Genomic DNA, 21,935 nt, shown 5'->3' on the forward strand with positions numbered 1-21,935 from the left:
GGTGCGCTGCTCATCGAGCTCCAGCTAATCAGTGAAGGCTGAAGTGGATAGTCCGCTAAATGGATCCATCGACAATTGGACGCCAGTAGTTGGCAGGTATGCATCAGGTGGAATGACAAGTTGCCTTGATTGTGGGAGTACGAGGCGATGTGCGATAGACTTTGAAGAGACAAGCTCTACTGCAGCAAGATTTTAGCAGAAGACTTTAGTTCAGTTCCACTTGACTGATGCTTTAAATATGAAAGGATGAACATTACTACACTATTTTGCACAGTGTCTGGAGTTTTAATGGCATTTCATTGGTGACGGTCCCAAACAATGCATACATATCCAAGCTTAGGTCCAATTAGTGTCAGATAGGTGAAGAGTTTGACGGAAGTAGGGGCAAGCTGAAAGTTTCAAAGTAGACAACCAAGAGCATGATTAGCGTTGTTAGTAACATGCATTGTGCGAAAAGACCATGTAACATCAAGAGACAAATGGGCACCTAGATATTTACATGCACTTACAGATGTTCCCAGTTGTAAATTAGGCATCTTGGTGCTGAATAGTACGAACAGTGATAAAAGGAGACTAGCAATGCTTTGTTAGTATTTAAGGATACTATAACTAATTTGTTACTCTACATTTCGAAATGATTAAGGGGAGAATAAAGTGGATAAATGTCTGATATGATACCTTTTGGATAATAAATGATGTAATCTGCAAAAAATCTGAAGTTAGAGGAAAGGTTATTTGGCAAGTCATTCATATAACATGCTGAACATGACCATGCTTTGAGGCACACCTGAAATAGCAAGGTGTAAGGAAGAACGTCAGCGTGAACAAACTACTGGAATTTAAAAAGTAGCAAATCAAGTCAAAACAAAAGTTAAGAGAGCGAGATTTCAATCAAAATAAATGTTTCAATCAATCAATCAATCAATGTTTCTTTATTAGCATCAGAAGTGTACACTGTGAGTAAGTATGCAGGAGGAGGTCCCAAGGTAGTAAACCGCAGGCGGAACCTCCTATGTTAATACAATGAAAAAGCTAAAATATGAATAACGAAAGAGCAAGTCACGGAACATTTCGAACTTTTTTTTTTATAAACAAAGCAAGATATCAAAAATTAACAAAATCTAGCAGTTATACGTTTAATAGAGACTTTTTCAATTTTCTCTTAAAAACATGAATGTGCATTAAGTCTTTCACATCATGTGATAAAGAATTCCATAATGTAATTGATGAAAAAACAATGCTCATTTTTCCATAATTAGTGTAAACTTTAGGTAATAACAGGTTATGGGCGACCACGAATCTAGTATTATTGGAATTATCCAACAAGGTAATAGGAAATATGTCGATAGTGAGGGTACGGTGGAAAATTTTGAAAAACAAAACACACACATTATAAACGTACATTTGGGAGATGGGTAATACGTCAAGCTGGCGAAAAATCTCATGTGATGGCACTTGACGTGAAGCGAAAGTTATGAGTCGAATTGCTTGTTTTTGCAATGCCTTTAACGGCCAAATGTGCACCGAATATGAATTACCCCATGATGTAATGCAATAACTGAGATGACTGTGTATGAATGCATAATACAATGCCTTCAGAGTTTTGATGTTTAAACACATTCGTGACTTGACCAATGCCCCGATACCGTACGAAATCTTTTTACAAACAGAATTGATATGTTGCTGAAATTTCAGATGTGTGTCCATTATAACTCCTAAAAATGACGTATGATCACTTAAAGGAATCACTTAAAGGAATCACTTAAAGGAATCACTTAAAGGAATAACTACTGAGTTCACATAAAGGTAAGGAATGAATGCTAGTTTTTTGTTTGGTGAATAAAAAAGCATAAAACAGGTTTTGGAAGGATTAATCAACAATCTATTAGTGTTGCACCAGTCAACAAGACAATTAAGGTCAGCTTGAAGTCTTGACACGAGAGTCGCTAAATCCAAGTGATGAGTGTTTATGAAAAACTCGGTCAAAGGCTCTCTCAAAGTCTAGAAAAAGTGCATCTAACAGTATATATTCGCATCAATGTTAGCAGAGTGAATATCGTTAATAAACAGAGCTGGCTCAGCATTGCAAGAAACACTTCGTGGGTAACCACGTTGGTTTTGATTAAAGAAGAGGAGACAGGAACTGAATGACTTGGAAATAGATTATGTGTTCCATTATTTTCGCTCAATTATTTAAAGCATCATTTACAATATTTTCTGTAAAATGCACAGGTCCCCAAATTAAAATAGTCTCTAACTGCAAGAGCTTTTGGAGAACAACTGGGATGCTGGAGTTGTTCGTAAAATCTCAAATCAACCACATGTGAAGGTATTGGTGAAATATTGGCAGTTTTCGGCAATGCTAAAAACTAGTGCCAAGTGTAAGCATGCCTTTTATCCACTTATAAACAAGCCGTCGGAGCGTTATTTTGCTGGGCCTTCGACATTACCGATGTAGCTGTTCGGTGGAAACAAAGGTGTCTGTTTTGTTTATTGGTCAAGACTGGCACCCCCGATTCAAGCTTCCAGCTAAATTCAAAACAGTACACAATTTCAGATATTCCAATTCTTTATTTTTCAATTTCTAAAACAATTTAATGAGCGTGCACGCTATTGCTGTGGAGCAGGCCACAACTTTTTTACCAGTTCCTTCTTATTGACTTTGCCTAGAAAATTACGTTCTAGAGCAGGCAGACACAGCAGAATACTGGGTACGTTGTATGTGGGCATGCGCTCTTTACACCAGTTTCGGAGGTCTTCAAGCTCTAGTGCAGCTGACGGCTCATGCAAGACAACTATTGCAGCAACACGCTCACCCCACGTGGCATCAGGGGCTCCCACTACTGTGCATTCTTTAATAGATGGATGCGCCAGCAAATGGCGCTCTACGTCTAGTGCGCTGACCTTGTAACCACCAGACTTGATGATATCAGCTGATGTTCGTCCCAGGATTTTGTAGACACCATCAATGCATGCAGCACTGTCACCTGTAAATGTTCATTAAAGGGTAACTTTCATTAAAAATTCTATGACAATTGGGCTCCTGTCGTTTTTGCATATCAACTCTAGGTCAAGGCCGGCTTACTTTCCCGCAGTTGAAACGATGTTGAAGCTACTAACAAAAATAATTAATTATAACTGAATGGTTAATTAACCTTTTAATTGCTGACTTGAGTGCAGTTGTTATTATAGGAAAGTTGTAGTGCATGATAATAAATGGCATACCTATTTTTCAGAAATCACAAAAGTTGTGCGTAATTTAAAATATTCATCAAATTTCAAGGGTGAAATTGAAACTTGTGACACTCGATGTGCACAAAGCACGGCGGAACACCAGAACAACACATGACAGAAAAATGAATAAATTCAAATGAAAGCAGAATCTGGTCACAAACATCTGCAAGCATTCTGAAATACCCAAGTAGTCAGCTTAATGTTTGCATGTGATGGGTGGTACTCATCTGTTTATCTTTTCTTGAACTATTTTGAACTGTCTCTAAGAAGTGCCGCAGTAACTGTGCCTGAGTTTCATGCTTCCCGCACAAAAAAAAAAACATACTGTGGTTTTCTTGTGCACAGTTTGAAATAAGTGGAAAAGCACCAAACAGTACACACAAAATTGTGATGTACAGGCACAAGTAAGAACACTTGCAGCCTTTTATGAAAAGATACCGCCGTGGGATGCCTTCATTCAAATTTCGCCACTCCCTTGTGATGGGTAGTTCCAGTCTGATGCAGCAGAAGTCGTGCTTCATGCTCACCTGGCGCAATCAGTTTCGATTTTGTCTGTGAAATTTGATTATGAATATGTAGAATTGTTTGCAACTTTTGTAATTCCTGAACAAAATTGGTATGACATAAATTAGCATGTTTTCAGCTTTGTAATATAAACATCGGTCCTAAGACTAATAATGATGATAATGATGGTGATAAACAAACTATATTTCCGTATACGGCATGTTTGTGGTCCGGGCTAGACCGCACAAGGAGGTACCGGGAGACCTTGTCTCCGTACAGCCTTCCTGGCCTGCTGGATAGCCCATTTTTGGTCTTGAACCTCCGAGCTGAGCAGCACAAGTTGCCACTGCACCTGGAGGACCTGAGGAGAACTTGTTGATAAGTTGGGGCATTCCCATAATATATGTTTATAAAATGCCTTTTCTGTTACACATAGCTTACATTTATTGTCCGCGTACAAGTGTGGGTAGCTCCTGTAGAGGTGCACAGAGTTCGGGTAGCAGTTCGTCAGTAGCCGTCGGTATTCCGATGCTTCTTGCCTGTTTAGACTTGAGTGAGGTGCGGGAAAGACGCGCCTTGCTTCTCTGTAGTGTTGCATGTATTCTGTGTAGCTTGTAAATCGGTCTGTGTGTGGTACGTCAGCGGCGCCAGGGATGATCACCGAGCGATGTGGTGGGGTTGCGCTGCGGGTTGATTCTCGCAACAATTCAAGAGCCAGCTCGTTCAGATTGGATGTATCAGTCTCTGTGTGCGCCAGGAACCATACGAGGTATTTGGGTTCATCTACTCTGTGTAGTTCTTGGTTATCAACGAGGATTTTGAGGGCTTGCTGTGAAATTCGTCCTTGCGCAAAATTTCTGATGGCTACTTGCGAATCGCTCAGTATGAATGAGTGTTTGTTGGAGGTGATAGCCATGGCTATGGCTACCTCCTCAGCCTCCTCTATATTGTTTATGACAGAGCACGCATAAATACAAATCCTGGACGTGTCGATCATGATAGCTGTGTGAGCCTTCGTTCAGGGTATGGGCTAACATCTACAAAAAGAGACTTACTGTTCATGCCGTGTGCTTTGAGCAGTGCTTTTGCTCAGTGTTTTCTGCGGTCCGTGTTGATAATGGGATTCATGTTTTTCGGTATTGGGTTAGAGACGATCTTAGCTCTGATTGTATTGGGGATGTCATGTTTGACACCATGTTGTGCATGGTACACAATTCCAAATCTACTCATTATATTTCTTCCAGTTTTAGTTTTAGGGAGCATTTGAAGCTAGGATATGCAATGAGCTTCTATACTCTTTTCAAGCGTGTATTGTGTAGTCCTAGCTGAAGAAGTAGGTCTGTGCTAGCATACTCAGATATTCCTATCGCTTGTTTGTAGACCTTCCGGATGAGTGTACTTATTTTGTTAGTTTCAGCTTTTTGCTAGTTGTGGTATACTGCTACATACGTTACGTGACTTATGACGAAGGCCTGGATTAGACGAATTACGTGGGCTTCTTCCATACCTCGGTGTTTATTCGTGACCCTGCGAATCAGTCTCATCGCATTTGTGACTTTGGCATGCAGTCTGCGTATAGTCTCAACGTTGGCGCCGTTAGCCGCGATGACTAATCCCAGTACCCGTACTTTTGGAACTGTCGGTATAATTGTGCCCTCCTGTGTATGAATCCTTATTTCCTCATATTGCCACTTGTTTTCCTCTGACTTAGGTGTTCTGCCTCTGATTGCTGGCCTGTGGAGAAGAAGTTCTCGTTTCTTCGGGGAGCATGCGAGTCCTGTGCCTTCCAGGTATTGCTCAACTGTTCCTATTGCTTCTTGGAGTCTCTGTTCTATGTAGCCGTCCCTGCGGTCACTGACCCATATTGCGATGTCATCCGCGTATATAGAGTGCTATATTCCCGGGATTTTACTTAACTGTTTCGGTAGTTCAGTCGTTAGATTAAAGAGCATAGGCGATATTACAGAGCCCTGTGGAGTGCCTCTGCAGCCCCATTCTTGGAGATCAGATGTAAGGCCTCCTAAGCCGAGCTTAGTTTTCCTGTTGCTTAAAAAGTTTCTGACTTAATTATAGGCTCGCTCAGCCATGTTTAAGCTCAATATACGGCTGAGAATTGTTTCATGAGCTGCTTTGTCAAATTATTTCTTGGGATCCAGAACGAGTATGGCTCATGTGGGTCTTGTGGGGTAGCCTATGATATGGTGTTTAATCTGTAGCATGGCATCTTGAGTGGCTAGGTGACGATGGAAGCCTATCATCGTGTGTGGGTAGTATTCACCATCCTCAATATAGTTGTTGGCTCTATTTAGAAATGCGTGTTCCATTACTTTTGCTATGCATGACGTTAATAACATGGGTCAGAGATTTAGTTTGTTGATAGGCTTTCCAGGTTTTGGTATAAGGATTTATAAGGATTGTTCTAGTCTCTTTACACGAGACGCATATTGTCCCTTCTGTCCAACATTTGTTTATATATCCAGTTAAAAATTCTATGGATTCATTGTTCAGGTTACGTAACGCTCGGTTCATGACACCATCGGGTCCCGGAGCTGATTTTACATTTAATTTGTGGACTCCGCTGCCTTAAAGTTTTTGCCCATGTTGGGGTTTTCTTCGCCTGTACAGGTTTTATGTTGTAGTGGCGGCGATTTGGGTATGCGGATGTTTTATAGATCTGTCATTAGCTAGCTAAGTTCCTCGTTTCCTTCGTATTCGCGTGTGAGACGATGGATAGTGTGTCTATGTTCTGTTTTGGTATTAGTGGGATCTATAAGAAACCTAAGCAACTTCCACATTTGTGATGTTCCAATATGGGTGCCCATGTCCTTACTAACCTTCGGTCATTGTTGCTCATACAGCTGCTTGCAGTGACTTTCAATGTCTTTGTTGAGCTGTGCTATCTTTTTCCAGATTGTTCTGTTGTGTCTTTGCCTCCGCCATATGTTTTGTAACGCTTCTTTAGTTCGCCACAGGTGGATTAATCTGTTATCAATGCGCTTCACCGGGATATCTGTTTTTACTTCCTGTGTGGCTTTCCTGATGGTGTCTATTATGCTCTCGCACAATTGCTGGATATCGTCAGGGTGTTTGGTAATCGTTTTTCTGATCTCCCGAAATTTATCCCAGTCAACTAGACGTCTCACTTTACGCGTGGTCCGTCAAATCACAGACAGCAATTTCACTCTCTATTTAGGCAGGTCGTGATATTAGCTGGCAGTGCCCCGCTCATCATAGCAGGGGACTTCGACGCCCCACACGAGGCATGGGGATATGGTTTCACCACCCCCAAATGGAAACAGTTATGGCAGAGCATACAAGACGAACAGCTTACTCTGATAACAGACTTGCATGCACACACATGCATAGGTACAAGCACCCAGCGAGACACAACACCGGATCTTACAATAACCAAGAATGCCCCGGGGGCTACATGGCACAACACATTCGATGATTTAGGCAGTGACCATCACAGACCAATAATTAAAAATATAATTTAATATGTCTTGTTGATTAGATGCAACGATGTCATTTTACCTGTAGCAAAATATTTTCGCCTTGATATCGAGTTATTGTGCAAAAACGACAGGTGCCTTACTGTCATTTAATTTTTTTTATAATCTGTATCATCCAAAAACACCCTGCATATTTTCTTACCGTGATACCCTCAATAAATTATAATTTTCACATCGTACTACAAAAAGAACACACCAGAGACATTACGACTCAGGCAACCATGATAACCAAATTTCATAATGTATGCCAAAGGTATGCACAGTAAATGACCACACATTATTTGAACACCACAAAAGCCACTGTTTGAACAAAGAAGCCAGCTTGTGTATTATTGTTGAAAGTGCAGTGCACACAAATGATGCAAGTCCAACATGAATAGTCACCAACTCTCATCTTTCCTCATATTGACTTCAACAACCTACACAGCATGTTTACCCGTTTCAGATGCCACCTATGCATCTGTAAATGCATAAAATTGGCACAGCTTGACCTCAAGGCACTCAATATTCCATTGCAGCAACAATAATTTTATAATATATTGATTTATGCATTTTATAGCAGCTACTCCAAATTAAGCTTTTATTAAATATCTACTTATCCTGGAGACATTCATTTTGTGTTGTTGCATATATAGAATCAAATCTCAGGCTATAAATATAGCGCCAATCGGTTTCTGGTTTTGTTGATTACGAGAAAAAAATTTAAAAATTTGACGTGCTTCCACAAAAGTGCCATTTCGAAAAACTCGCCGACCATGGTAGTGCCTTCAGCAAAGTGATGTTATGCAACAGTAAGATAAAAACTAGAAGTTAATTGAAGACAAGTTTATTAGGTAGGAAGTTAATTTCATCTAAACCTCATTGTGTCTTGTATTTTTCTAGCCCCTTGTCGACACAACAAGCAATGATTTGATATTGATTGATATGTGGGGTTTAACGTCCCAAAACCACCATATTATGACACAACAAGCAAACACAAGTGATGTACACAATTATGTACAAAGCGGCTGAAAGGGTTAAAAAAAAAGGTCTCATACCACCCTGGTGAAAAGTCAACCAAATTTAGTGGTTTGTGGATAAGAGACATTTATTTTTGCAACACACAAGGCAGCACAGGGGAGTGGAAATGTTGGTGAAAGAAAAAAAATAATTTACAGGAGAGCCTGCCTTCTCGAGTAACAGTACCCACAACACCAAATGTCAGATTGGGGTACCTCTCTCACCCTTGAAAAACTGGAGCATGCCTGAGAGCACTGAGAATCGAACTCAGTGCCTTCTTTCACTAGGAACACGGCTACAGTAGAAAGAGGGCATATCCTTCTTAGTAATGATGTTAGCCTCATGAAAACAGCTGCTTTTTCATTTTCATTGTTCACCGAATCAATATTTTTTTTATTCCTCAAGAACTTCTCTGGATATCGCACAGTGAAGTAAATGTGCTGGTAATAAGAAGTGGGATGTATTTATTTAAGACATTGGCAAATATTATATGCAACAGAAATAATCAAAAGTGACCAAACAAGAAAAGCCTGACGTACTGCTTTTTTTATTTCTTTCTATAGCATTGTGCAATGCTCCCTGATGATGTGTGATGATGATGTGATGCAATGTTTTACAATGAGAATTCTTAATAAGGGTTTATCAGCAGCATAGATAAATGGAGAGAGATGTAAAGCAGTGCTGTGGGAACCACCATCCACCTACCTGTTTTAAACCAGCCATCCTGGGTAAATGAGTCTTTGGTTACTTCTGGCCTGTTCCAGTAGTATTTGAACACATTAGGGCCCCTAATAAGCAGTTCGCCGCTGTTGTTTTCCGACCCTTCGAGGTACTTTGTCTCTGCATTTGCACTCAAGACCACAGGCTTGTATCCCATCTTAGAGTCATCCGCTTCAGCAATGCACACTTCAACACCTGCTGTAGGGTATCCCACACATCCTATAAAGACAGTTCAGAACGCAACTATGTTAATATACATTATGTTTTCAAATTTCAGCAAGGTTGAAGTAGTCAAGAAACATAGAAACTGACACTCTTCCTTCATGACATGTGCATAAAAATACAGTGCACTCTTAGCATATGAAAATATTTTATTAAATAGAATTGGAACACCTAATATGATTAATTTTATGCTTGAATTCTACACCTCTGTTCATCTCTCAGTAAATGGAACTCCAGTTAAGTTGAAAATATCTGTCTGGTCCCTTTAGGTTCCATTTACCAAGAGTCTACTATGATTATTTAAGACACAATTAGGCTTGTGATGCCGTTATTATCGCTGGGTACTTGCAGATGGCCACTTCCGCTATAGCAGAAATGGGACAATGACACTTGCACAAACATGCCGTACTGATTATGTGGATATTATGGCATGAAAGAGTCAATTGTGGTCTTCTAAAGAGTACAATGTCAGTGTCAGCAAAAGTAGACATGCAAATAAACTTGTGCTTGTAGTTTTTCACATTTAGCAAGGATCCTGGTTGCTAGGATCAATAAGAATTTCGACACACACACTGTAAGAAGAAAGGGGCATATTTGGGCATCTTCATGTCACACAACATAACCGTTATCTGGCTTACTTGAATTTCCTTTATCAAGAACTCAGCACTCCCTGGTTCGCTATCAAGAGTATTATGTCACAATGATATTGCACAAGCCACTCATAACCTGAAAGTACAGTGTGTTTGTCAGTAATGCGAAGTAAAGCACCTGAAATAGATTATTATTGTTCTGTGACAAATACATGCCCCAAAAAATGCCTTTTCAGAATATAGCATTAAAGAGCTTGTTTCGCAGATATTCTGGCGTCGGTGTTGTGAGCGAAAATTCGAGGTACTAGATGAAAATAAAGAAAGGTGATGGAGGACATTTGCACTTTGGCTTTTCTTGCAGCACAGTTTAGGGCTCGGAGAAGTGAAGGCAGGCTAGCAATGTGGAAGGCGATAGTGTTCGTGCGAGAAAGAGTATGTATGCACATGAATATAGTTATTGCATTCAACCCTTACAGGTGAGGGTTAAGGGTCTCTTAATTTTTTAAATGCGAATGCATTTCTTAGTCAGGCTATGTCAGGCATCCGGCGTTTTCCACACACCGGCAGGTGTTATGTCTCCGCTCTCACTCCTTCTCACAAACAACAGCTGTTGGCACACTTAGCAACAGGAGCATGTGGTGCGAGAGAGTGTAGGTGCAATGCTTCGCCGTTCCTTCTCTCGCCATTTGCTTTCTACTTCCCCTCTCCTGTACGCTTGCGCCTCACTCTTGATCATTTGCTGGCTGCCCAGCCTCTCAAGAACATCTGGAAATTTGTGGTCGAGGCACCGCTGTGAAACGCCAACGCTAAGCTGAGAACGCTGGCGCCCCACTCTCCCGTCCACTCGCTGCTCACTCTAGATCGTTCGCTGGCTGGGCGCCTCTCGAGGCGATGGCAGAAGTCGGTGAAGGCGAATGTCCGACGGCAACGGTACCCTCTGTCAGAGCAAGAAATGGATTCACGTTTCGTCACGATTCTCTTCGGGGAGGTGGGGGCATTTTTTTTTTAATAGTGCAGCAATAGCACTTTGTCAGCATATATTTAAGTGCTGTGACCATGGCTGACATAATTTTTTCATCATCTAATGGCATATTCAAGTGGTTTACTATCCTGGCAGTGCAATAAACTCTATGTAAGGAAGCAATTTTAGACCAAAGCATGTAGCAGTAGAAAAAACAGCCGAAATTCTCAGCTTGCATTAAGTTCTTCCACTGCGTTCACATTCAAGGTGTATCATGAGAAGCGAACAAGGGAGGAGCATTGCATACGGACTTTCACAATATAAAATAATGTATATCTTAACTGCAATGTGCGTATATGACAAAAAAAGGTGCAATGTGCGTATATGACAAAAAAAAAGGGGGGGGGGGGTTGCTGTAGACAACAAATCTTTAGTTGCAGCTGAGTATAGGTATGTTTACACATTTGGCTCGTTTTTTTTTATTTGGCCAAGACCTGCTAAATAAGAGTGTGATGTCAAACTTAAATGCAGTATTTAAAATCCATGGAATTCTAGGCATTTTTAATGCTAGTGAATTAGAAGACAGTGTTAATTAGGTCATGTTGGACTAACGGACATTAACCGTGTAAAGATATATAGCAGAGTCCTCCAATGCTCTGTTCATAGCTATGAAGAAAAATATCACACTACCGGGATGTCTTTTGCCATGCAGGAGATTGGATAATGGTACACCAACTTCAGTCATTCCATATCTTTCCAATATAGTCATGCCGGTAATGTCATGAAATTTTTCAAATATGGGCTGTGGGAGAGAAGCTGAACCGCTAATGACGAACCTGAAATAAATTAAACAGCAAAAGTTGATCTGGTATCGCCACTAGTGAATGTTGATTATTTCTTGTGCATACCTAATATTTTTTGCGAATGTGTCCCGGACCACATTTGGCGCTGTCTCTTTGTGGTGTCTCAAGTGCTGCTCGTAATGCTCAATCAGCTTGACGTACATAGTGGGTACAGCCATGAAGACCGTAACTGCCGGCTTGCTCTTATCCAGATGAAGAAGATGTTTCCACACCTTTTGCATGCAAGGTAAATGTGAATAAAGAAGAAGCTTTTCAGCAGCTCATCACCAAGTGCCAATTCCAGCTGCTGCAACTAATGGCTGAGCAATACGCAATTCTTCCGTTTATGCACTTGTGCCTGGTCTCTCAGTGCCGACGATTGGATATAACACTGAACATGACACCAAAAAGACGTCACACCATAGAAATATGGCCACCCTTTAATCAATGAGGGTGTTGAGGCTAATCTCCTAAATCATCAGCACAGTTAAGACCAGGCGTCAGAGTGTTAACTGAAGAGTCTTCTTTAAGTAGAATTTTTCGTTGGGCTAGTTGGTGCATGTTTAATGAAAAGAATATTGGGCGAACAAGACAAACATTCCACTGTAAAGCCCTTGGCAATCCATAACAAAGCCTGTAGATGCGTTCCTCAGTCAAGAAATCTTGGTTCTAGATAGGAGTAGAGACGTCGCATAAAATAGGGGGGGGGGGGGGGGGCATAGACTGCATCAGCGAACTATATAAAATGTTGTACAGAAGAGAAAAGCGTCCTTTTTAGAAGCACTTAATTGACAAAAAATCACTCTTCTCATCAGGTGGAATAGTAACTGTGCATGACCAAGAAATGCAAAAACAGGTTCTTTTTAATGGTGCTACTGTGTTATCAGTTTGCAGATTTGTTACTTTAGTGTTTAGGATACTTCTGTTCCATGTTCATTTTATTTTGGCCTTATACATCATGTCATTGACCACATTCCTATTTTTGTTTAAGATGTGTCATCACTTACAACTTTTATCACTTTTAAGAACACGGTGTGATTAGTGCTGTCGAAATGTGACCCTATATATATTCCTATTTCCTTCAAACAAAAATCAGTATTTATTGGTGTTCGTCAATGTCACTTCTTGAGTTCGTTTCGTTTTCGCTGTATTCCTCCGGCTAGATTAGGCATTTTCTTTCTTGGCCATAGAGGCTTGGTGGAATTAGCATGTTTGTTTATAAACATGCTAATTGTTTACAACATAAATAACAAGTATCAAAACTGCACGGTTGTTTACAACATAAATTGTTTACAACATACGATTGTTGTAAACACGATTGTTTACAACATAAATAACAAGTATCAAAACTGCACGGTGCAAACATTGGGAGAGTCAAAATTTCTGTTAAATATATTGTAATGCCACAAGCAAAACAATAAAAAATAAATATATCTATCTGAGCTGGTGCCACAAAACCAAAATTACAAGTTTACTAGAGATCCCACACAGCAAAGGCCAAAAGCAAATTAACAGCATGAAAAGCTAAATAAGGCATTACTTAGCACAAAATCTTTGAGATTTTACGACTGTGGCTTGCCTGAAGGGGGTATGTGCCACAGTTAATAGGTGACCGAAAACAATCTTTTTTAGTGGGTTGGAGCATTGGACAACCCACTCATTACGCTATTTTCATTGTGTGACGCCTCATTGTTCTAATGCTGTTTTAAAATGCTTTATTACACATATTAACGCGATTTCTTTTCCAACATCGGAACTGTCTAAAGCGAATTTGTGAACAAGCTCCAAGCACCGGCGTGGCTCAGTGGTGGAATACTGGGCTCGGGCCAGGGTTCGAGCCCCAGTGTGTCCTTGGTACTAGGTGTTTTTTCTTATTTCGCAATAGTTATGGACACTGGCAGCGGACAACTACGGCGCCATGTGTGACCCGAGTTTTGATCTCATAACAGCTTACGCTGTGAAAAGTTTATTGAAGCTACACTATACATGGTCGATTCACAGTCAACAGTGGAAATGTAGTATTTAGCTTTAGGTCTTGTAAGTGCACCTGCACTTTCTACTGCTGACAAATCACCATATCTAAGGAAGGCTTATTTATCCAATCTTATGGCTGCTCTTTACATGCTCTGAAGGCCAAACATCAAAGAAAAATTGGGAGTACCACTGAGGGATTTAATTAAGCCAAAGACCACACCACACACCTCTGCAGGGTTAAACTTGGGCAGCATCATACAAGCAGCACGAGAGTACAATGGGGTGAGCAATCCACTTATAATTCCATGCGTATGATGAAGTGGCAGGGCATGTAGCATCACATCTTCAGGGGTCCATTCCCAGGCCTTCCTGATCTGTGCCACTTGAAAGTGTACATTTCTAAATGAAAGAACAACTCCTTTTGGAGGCCCTGTTGTCCCACTGGTATACATCATCAGAGCATCTTGTTCTTTCAAATTTTCCTGAAATAAAAGACTCGTACGTTTAAAACATGCAGTACATAAGTTATTGAATGGACAACATAACTTCCAAACAGATTCACAGCACCCCAGTAATGCAAATGACCCCTCACTCATTAGTCTGCCTCGGTGGGAAAGTGACAAAGGTGCTTGGCTGCTAACCCAAAGGTCGTGGGTTCAATCCCAGCCATGGCAGTCTCACTTCGATAGAGGCAAAATGGTAGAGGCTCTCCATGTACTGTGGGATAACGGTGCAAATCAAAGACCACCAGAGATAACTTAAATTTTCGGAGCACTCCACTACGGTGTCTCTCACGATATTACAGTTTAGAAATGTTAAACATCACATATTACCATAATTATTATATTACCCCTCACTCATTATCTCCTATAGCATATCTCCTTGTTTTCATATTTACTTTACAACACCTAACAGACTTGGACGAGCGGCAGTGACATTGACGTCACGTACCACGCCAGAGTGATAAACTGTGACTGACTGCATGTTGGTGCATGTGCTGTGTTATGTGCTTTATTTCTCTTTTCTCTCCCTTTTTTTTTTTTTCAAACGCCCCTATCCTGTTCCCACATGTAGGGTAGCATTTCGGTTATTCTGAACTGGTTAACCTCCTTGCATTTCCTTCTCTACCATTTCTTATCTCTTACAACACATGCATAGTAAAAAATCGCATTTCTCACACTAATTAAATTGCATTTCTCACACTTCACACTAGTTACATTTTACTACTAGAAATTATTGATCTTCTCTGTGCTCTAGTGCCAGACTTACAAGGACATATTCTTTTCATGCACGCACCATCGTGAAAGCACAAGCCACTTCAGAAATTGGGTACATACTGAAGGTTTTTTGAGTGAAAACAGAAGTATGATCATTCTTTATTCATGAAAGTTGTTGAGCTGTATTTTTACTCTCTCACTGTAACTTGCGATTTTAGATAAAACGGCTGGATCTTATTTAATGCTCAGTAGGGCAAGCAGAAAAAAAGAAGGAATCAATGACAATAAAGCTAGCTCAAGTGATTACTCATTTTGTGTTTTCTCCATAACACCTGCTAATAAGTTCTCCATGACAAAACCTAATCCCAGATAAGTACAGATGTTGCAACAAAATAAATGTTGCTTCAGCGACTTGCCAACTTTAAAGCCATGTAGGAAGTACACAAGTGTACACTGCAGCTCTACGACTTAGCTCAACCACTAAAGCTTTTTCTCAAATGCATGTTCCTCCCTTATACAACATATATACGCATACATATTTATACTCTGCACAAGTTACAACACTAGCCTGCAAAATGATGACAATGCCATTAGGGCAGGCCTGTAATAAGGAGACCACCACTATAGAATCCATTAACCTGTCAGTAATCTTTTATATGCACATTAGAATATAGATATGTCACAAGCTGAACAAGGGGGTGTTAAAATGCCTTGCACAGAAAAAAATTGAGCTAGGAAGCTGAAACATGCATGCTATCCTATATACTCCCTCAGAAAGTCGACGTGCTTGCAACACCTAGCCTTCAGCTTCTCAAGCTCCTGCAACCCTAAGAAAGCTGAAGTGCTTGCAACACCTAGCCTTCAGCTTCTCAAGCTCCTGCAAAGGCTGTTTGCTGGTGTAAGCACTCAATTACAGTATTGTCTGTCTTGCACTCTCCCAAATCACCGTTTTTTAGCATTTGAGGTTAGAAAAGGTCCATTAAAAGAGGCCCTATCAGTATAAGAATGGATGGGCCATCACTTGTAAGCCAGAGGTCGGTTTTCTCATTGTTTCACTGGCAGAAACTTTCCGCACTTGTTATTTATGTTTTACCTGCTTTGAATAAAGCAAAGTAATACTGTATTACTAGTTGAACCTTTATAAAGGTATTCCACGAGTATAACCAAGATTCACAAAAGAACTGTGCTGCCGTTAGTTTTTTACAGACCGTTGTGCGTGGAACCTCTTTAAACACTAAAAACTATTGTACTGTTTTTTTAGTCCCTGAACCATAGCTTACTTGACTTGTTTCCAGCTGCACAAGAAATATGTGAGAAATCTGGCCCATTTTCTGTGAAACGTATAAAGGCATGAACCTCGGTCTTCACATTTATTTTATTTTCAAAAGTTGCGAGAAGGCATCTGCTGCAACTGTTCGCGTTTGCAAGCTCCCATAAGTAATGGCATCAACACTCTCGTATAATATTCCGATTAGTTTAACGGTATTTTTAGTTGGCATCTGGCAGTCCTTTATGACCTTGTCAAGGATATTTTTCGTATATGCAGGCACAGAGACAAAACCAAGCATTTCACTGGCTTCAATTTCAGTGGTAGGAGATAGAAGGGCCACCGTTGCTCTTAGTTTAAAACTTTTTATTATGAATCTTTTTCCCAATATTTGTCTTGGCTAAATAGAACCTTGACCCAAGCACCATTTTATCCCCCAGTCAACTTTTCTTGAAGCCCTGCCAAGTGAACTATGCAATGCAGTAGCATTGTTAACTTTACGATAATACAGGTGACGCCTAGCATTGTTGTACATAGCTGCATTAGTTAACTCTTCCACTTTTTAACTGCCTATATAAATTTTTCTGGGTAGGGCTGAATACTCATCAGAACTTTAGTATTTTTTTTGCTCAGTTCTTGTCAATTTCATGGTAAATGCCTAGATTTCTATGCAAGGCTGAAATTAGGATACAAGTTTGAAATATTTCTACTTAGCAGCACGTGATTTTTCTTAAATGGCAGTTTTACTCATAGTAACTATACATTACTAGCAAACCCCGGCACCAACTTGATATGCACCAACAATTTCTTAAAATGCACTAGCAGCATTTTTGGCATCATTTTAAAATGATACTTCAAAGCATCAAGATTCAGGCTCAATGCAATACTGCAGAAGCTTGGCAGGAGTGCAGGCTCTGAAACTGGCAATACCCTATCGACTTACACATTTGAGTTATGAAACTTACCCAATCTTTGCTTTCAATACCTTCAGCCTTTTCTTTGCTTGGTCCATCAATTACAACATAAGGGAGAGAAAGTTTGTCAGAAAGCTTCACGATGCGTTCCTTATATTCTTTGGTTGTGAGCAAAATTGATGTCTGTGAATCTTTAATGTAGTATTCCAGCATGGCATCTGGATGTTGATGGTATAGAGGCACAGCTACATTACCACCAAGCCAGCAAGCCCACTGTGTGGCAACATATCGAACATCACTAGGGCACAAATATGAAATTCGCATTTGATCGCATGAGCTTGCAAGTTTGGATATATCTTTTTGGATTTGCTGGCTAAAGCTAAGTAGATCACCATACGTGTGCGAACCAAGTCCATCAACCACAGCAAGCTTGTTTAAATGCTCTTCAATGCCTCCAAACACTGGGGAGAATGCATGAGGGAAAGTGGTTGATGAACATCTTATGGAGGAAAGAAGTCCAAGTTTCAATTTTCGCAGACTTCTGAAGTTATTCCCAAAGTTTCCCTGCAGCCTTGCAAAATGTAAGAGTGTCATGTTTCTTTGCAAACTTCTGTAAAGAGAGAGAGAAAAAAAGTATTATTTCAGACCTAAATTAACAAAGTATAAAGATAAGCACTTGGCCTTTATAACGTGCTAAACAAAAAGCCGAGTCAGGTGGATGTTAAGACAGAAAATGAAACATTCCGTACCCAATGTTTCGCATTCAGCTGTGTAAGCGTACGCACACCTCCGACAAGAATACTACATTGTCTAAGATTAGCATGACTCCCCTTGTGTGCATCAAGCAATCACTTCAAAGCCTAACTACGATTGGGTAGGCAAGCGCACAACTTCCTTTGTTGAGCGCCAACTCGAAAACACCTGTTGCACCGTTGCCGCATATCGTAACATGTGACCCCACCTACCAAGCTCAGTTCGAGGCAGACTCAGTAGCAGACCTGCGCAAAAACAGGAGGGGGCGGGGGTTGCAAAGAAGAAATATCCGAGTCCGCTAAGTTCAGTTCTATATTCGTTTTGTTACCGCGTCTTCGCAAGCATCTACTAGTTAAGATGCACCGAACTGACCTGTCGCATGAACATATTTGACAGCAGCATCGCGGAATAAACGCCACTAGGTGCATTCTCATAATAGCCGCTGCGACAAGGACCACAATATATTCAGTTGAGGTACTCAGTTCAGCTCCGATGCCTCCCAGGACAGACTGTGCGTGCGTTTATCATCACAAGAAAAACAAAGCAAAAACAGGTTACCTCGGCCAGAGAACACCTTCGGTATCCACTCTACCACCACTACCACAGAACTAGCATTGAAGTAGAATATAACGTGGCATCACAGAGCACCTACCAGTTTTGTGGCATTCTCTGATATAACCACCAGTGATGCCAACCTGAGGCAACGCTTTATCTCTAGAATGACCCCTCAAAAATCCCTAGATAGCAGACAAAATCCCCAGATTGCATTTTTTTTTCTTTTCGCACGTTGGTATTCACCTTTATTAGTCTAAACGCAGCTTGCTCTTCGCCTCGTTTGCTCTGAATCTCATTAGAGTTAAGATATAGCTTACTAGCAGCAACTGCAGCTCTTTTTTTTCAATATTTTCTGTGGAGCGATGTGAATTCGCTTCTTCGAGCAGACGACTCTGGTTTCACAGCAACGCCTCTTGAAATGCTCTTGCAACAGTCTCTTCTCTGTATGCGCAAATTACTGAGGCAGCCGGCCGAGGCTTGCAGGACGACGAAAATGCTGGACATCGTGACACTAACCCTTTGAAGTCTTAATCACCACACATTTCTTTCTTCATCCGCTTCAAATGCGATGGAGTGATCTGAAAGGTGTAGCAGGAGCTGTCCGTCAAGGTTCTTTTTGCGTGCAGCAAGCCGCACAACGCGTCTGTTGACAACCTGTTTCTTTGCTTTGTTTTCAGCAGATTTACTTGCGAAAACACACGTTCGACCGCAGCGCTGGAGTGTGGTAGGCACAAAATGTTTTTCATAAACGCTGACAACAGGGGAAACTCTTGTGATCCATCGCCTCTTCGCATCTGGGATACGGCGTGCCAAAACTGGCTCGCAGTCAAGCCAGCGTGCTCACTCAGGTCCATGTTGCGGAGGAGACGCCACTCCCTGTCCAGTTCATTCACTCCATTTTCCTTCACGATCAGGGGAAATGAGACCGCAAGGGGCGCGATTGATGGAATCGTCTTTCCCATGACAACTTTCGGGTCCAGGACTCGAAGGTTCTTCAACTGGTGACTTTTCAGGGGGAACCGCAAGTATATCTGACGAGCGGCTTCGATGAAAAACTCTAAGCACCGCAGCCTAAAGTTGTGAATCTGGTCATCGTTTAGGCCGTGTGTGCCACCGGATAGCGCTGCAGTTGGCTTTGCTCCGAGATATATTTCCTCTAGTGGCAGGAACTTGGCGGGGTCTTTGTACTGCACATCGGACAACGGCGTGGCCTCCAAGTAGTCCCGCTTGATGTAGCATTCGAGTATGCATTTTAGCGTGCCCGAAACCTTTTCGTGCAGCAAGTGGATTCTGGTTTCCTCGGACTGCATTTCTTTGTTTAGGTTTGTAAAAAAAGGCAGCACGTACTCAAGAAACTCGAGGTAAAGCTTAGTCGACGGGTTGCTAAGCTTCTCGAGAATGGCTTCTGCGGCAAGCACGCGGTCCTCAGTGGCTGCTTTTTTGAAAAATGAAATCAAGGCCGGCATCTGCTCAAGTAGGCGGGTAACAACAACTTGGAGGGACAGCCACCTGGTTTGGCTCGGGTGCAGTAGCTTATGTGGCTTCACCTCTGCGAGCCTTTGGACCTCCTGGTATGCAGACGTCTGCTTGGGAGACAAAAAGTAGTTGTACACATCGCGGGCCAGATCCTCCACTCCTCTCGGTAGTGTTTTGCACGCGTAGGAGGCACAGAGATGGAAGGAATGGCAAATGCATTTCAGAATGAAAATTCCTGGAATTTGTGCTTGCAGCATCGATGCGACGGAATGATGAGCACCCATCATCACGTTTGCTCCGTCCGTCGCGAAACCGATCAAGTTTCTTTCGTATGGAATTTCTGTGCCAGTAAAGACTGCCTTCATACTGCTGAAGAGAGACTGGGCGGTTCCGTCGCTGACTGGTACCAAGTCAAGAAACGCATCCACTACGTCGCCGTTGGCATTCATCACTCGGGCGACAAGGGACAGATGCTTCGCTGTTCCCTTGTCAGTAGATTCGTCGACAAGCAGAGGGAACTTCTGTCTGCGCAAGAGTTCACAGATGTCTTGGCGACTCTGCTCTCCAAGAACATTTTTTACGATGGCAGTACACTTCGTCCGGCCACAGCTCACGTTCTTTGCAATTTGAGAATCATCGCATGCTGCTTTGACAACGTCAACTAAATGCCCCATGACATTAAATGGCAGGTTATGCTCTGTGATGAACGCTGCAAGCCTTATTTCCGCCTCTTTGACAGATTTGTCTAGCTGAGTTTGCCCACTTACTGCAGGCATAGATGTCAGCGTGCGGGTCGATTGCAAGCTTGCAGCACTGTTCCTGTGCTTGGAGCTTGCGAGGTGGCGGTCGATTTCCGATTTTCCACCTTTGCAATCAGCGTTGCATGACTTGCAGTAGAAGTACAGGGGCCCTTTTTTACTCACTGCTAGCCATCCCTTGTACTTTGGTTCAGCTTCACATCTCGTCAAATATTTTTGATCGTATGCTTTCGCTTTCTTTCTACTCGGCTCACCTTGCTCAAAGTCTCTTCGTCCAGAAGTTGCCATTTCACATGGAGCGCGCCTTCACTTTGCCCAGTGAAGGTGCGCGGCGGAGGTGAATTTCGCGCGTTTTTCCGTGCACTGTAAGTCACAATTGCACTTTCACTCGCGAAGCCAAGTAGTCACTCGTGAAGACAAGTTCGGAAAAGCTCCTTCGAGTGTACAGCACACCTCAGAGCTTCCACAGTTGCACTTTACTTGCGAAGAAAAGTTGTCACTCGTGACGACAAGTTCGGACAAGTTCCTTCGACAGCACACATCAGAGGTTGTTACTGCGAGAACCTCGCGTCATAGAAAAAGAAATTACTTTCTCAATGCTCGCGTTCACGGAGGAAGGAAAAGGTTTTTCCTTCCTCCGTGCTCGCGTTACAGAACCAAAGTCGCCCTCTCTCGGCTTGCACAACACCAATGCTCTTTTAAACGAAAAAAATAGAAATAGCGAAGGAAAGTTAAAAATGAAAAATGGAAATTAGCAAAAAATTACATTCTTTGCAGTTACTTATTATTAAAAACGCGTGGTTACTCAGCAACACCAGTCATTAAGCTGCATAACGTTTCATTTCAACACTCTAAAAAATCTCTAGATTTCACAAAAAAGACGCCAAATCTTTAAAAGAGACAAAAAACCCTTAGATCTAAGGATAAATCCCTAGGGTTGGCATCACTGATAACCACACTTATATAACGGAACTAGCGCACCTGGGGGTTGGTGAGAGCAACTGGCCTGCGCTTCCCGTTTCGATTTCACTGGCGCAAATTTTTATTTACTGTGCGCAACCGACGTTTGGCTGGGGCGAAAGTTAATGATTTCAGGCCATTTTTCTCCGCCCAAATGGCAAAACTATTGTTCGTAGTTTTGATTCAGCGATGCCATATTTTGTCTAGCTCAAAATTGTTCGTGCGAATTGAGGTCATGGCGTAATCTTTATTTCAACTAAGTTATAAAAGAAAGAGATGCAGGTAATTACAATTCAATACGACTTTATTCATCGTGCTTGTTTTTCTTTTGGAGCAAGTGGTCAATCTTTGTATTAATTAAAGAGACAGGAGACATTGTACCCGCATTGTTTTTATTCCAAAGCAAGGTAGAGGTATAGTGTACTAGAATATGAGGTACACTGTACTGTATGTATAGTGTACTATATAGTGTACTAC

The 21,935-nt window shown here is 41.5% G+C and overlaps 1 protein-coding gene across 6 annotated transcripts; it reads right to left on the reverse strand.

The window, feature by feature from the left end:
* Positions 1 to 2,551: 2,551 nt before the first annotated feature.
* On the reverse strand, positions 2,552 to 21,111 carry LOC119176350 (malonate--CoA ligase ACSF3, mitochondrial). Of its 6 annotated transcripts, none has more exons than XM_037427587.2 (8): positions 18,268 to 18,388; positions 17,922 to 17,954; positions 17,008 to 17,566; positions 13,786 to 14,040; positions 11,651 to 11,817; positions 11,433 to 11,578; positions 8,955 to 9,188; positions 2,552 to 2,987 (listed from the first exon to the last, which is right to left on the reverse strand). In XM_037427587.2, exons 3-8 carry the CDS (start codon positions 17,548 to 17,550, stop codon positions 2,611 to 2,613), a joined length of 1,722 nt encoding a protein of 573 aa, XP_037283484.1. In that variant the 5' UTR covers positions 17,551 to 17,566; positions 17,922 to 17,954; positions 18,268 to 18,388; the 3' UTR covers positions 2,552 to 2,610. The 6 variants fall into 6 exon arrangements, 5 of the variants coding, with proteins under 5 accessions (XP_037283484.1, XP_075733582.1, XP_037283483.1 ...); XM_075877467.1 differs by lacking the exon at positions 18,268 to 18,388 and adding an exon at positions 18,082 to 18,145; XM_037427586.2 differs by lacking the exon at positions 17,922 to 17,954 and having other exon boundaries at positions 18,362 to 18,446.
* Between the last annotated feature and the right edge of the window lie 824 nt (positions 21,112 to 21,935).

The sequence above is a fragment of the Rhipicephalus microplus genome, chromosome X (genome assembly GCF_043290135.1).
Source record: "Rhipicephalus microplus isolate Deutch F79 chromosome X, USDA_Rmic, whole genome shotgun sequence".
In the NCBI taxonomy this organism is placed as follows: Eukaryota; Metazoa; Arthropoda; class Arachnida; order Ixodida; family Ixodidae; genus Rhipicephalus; species Rhipicephalus microplus.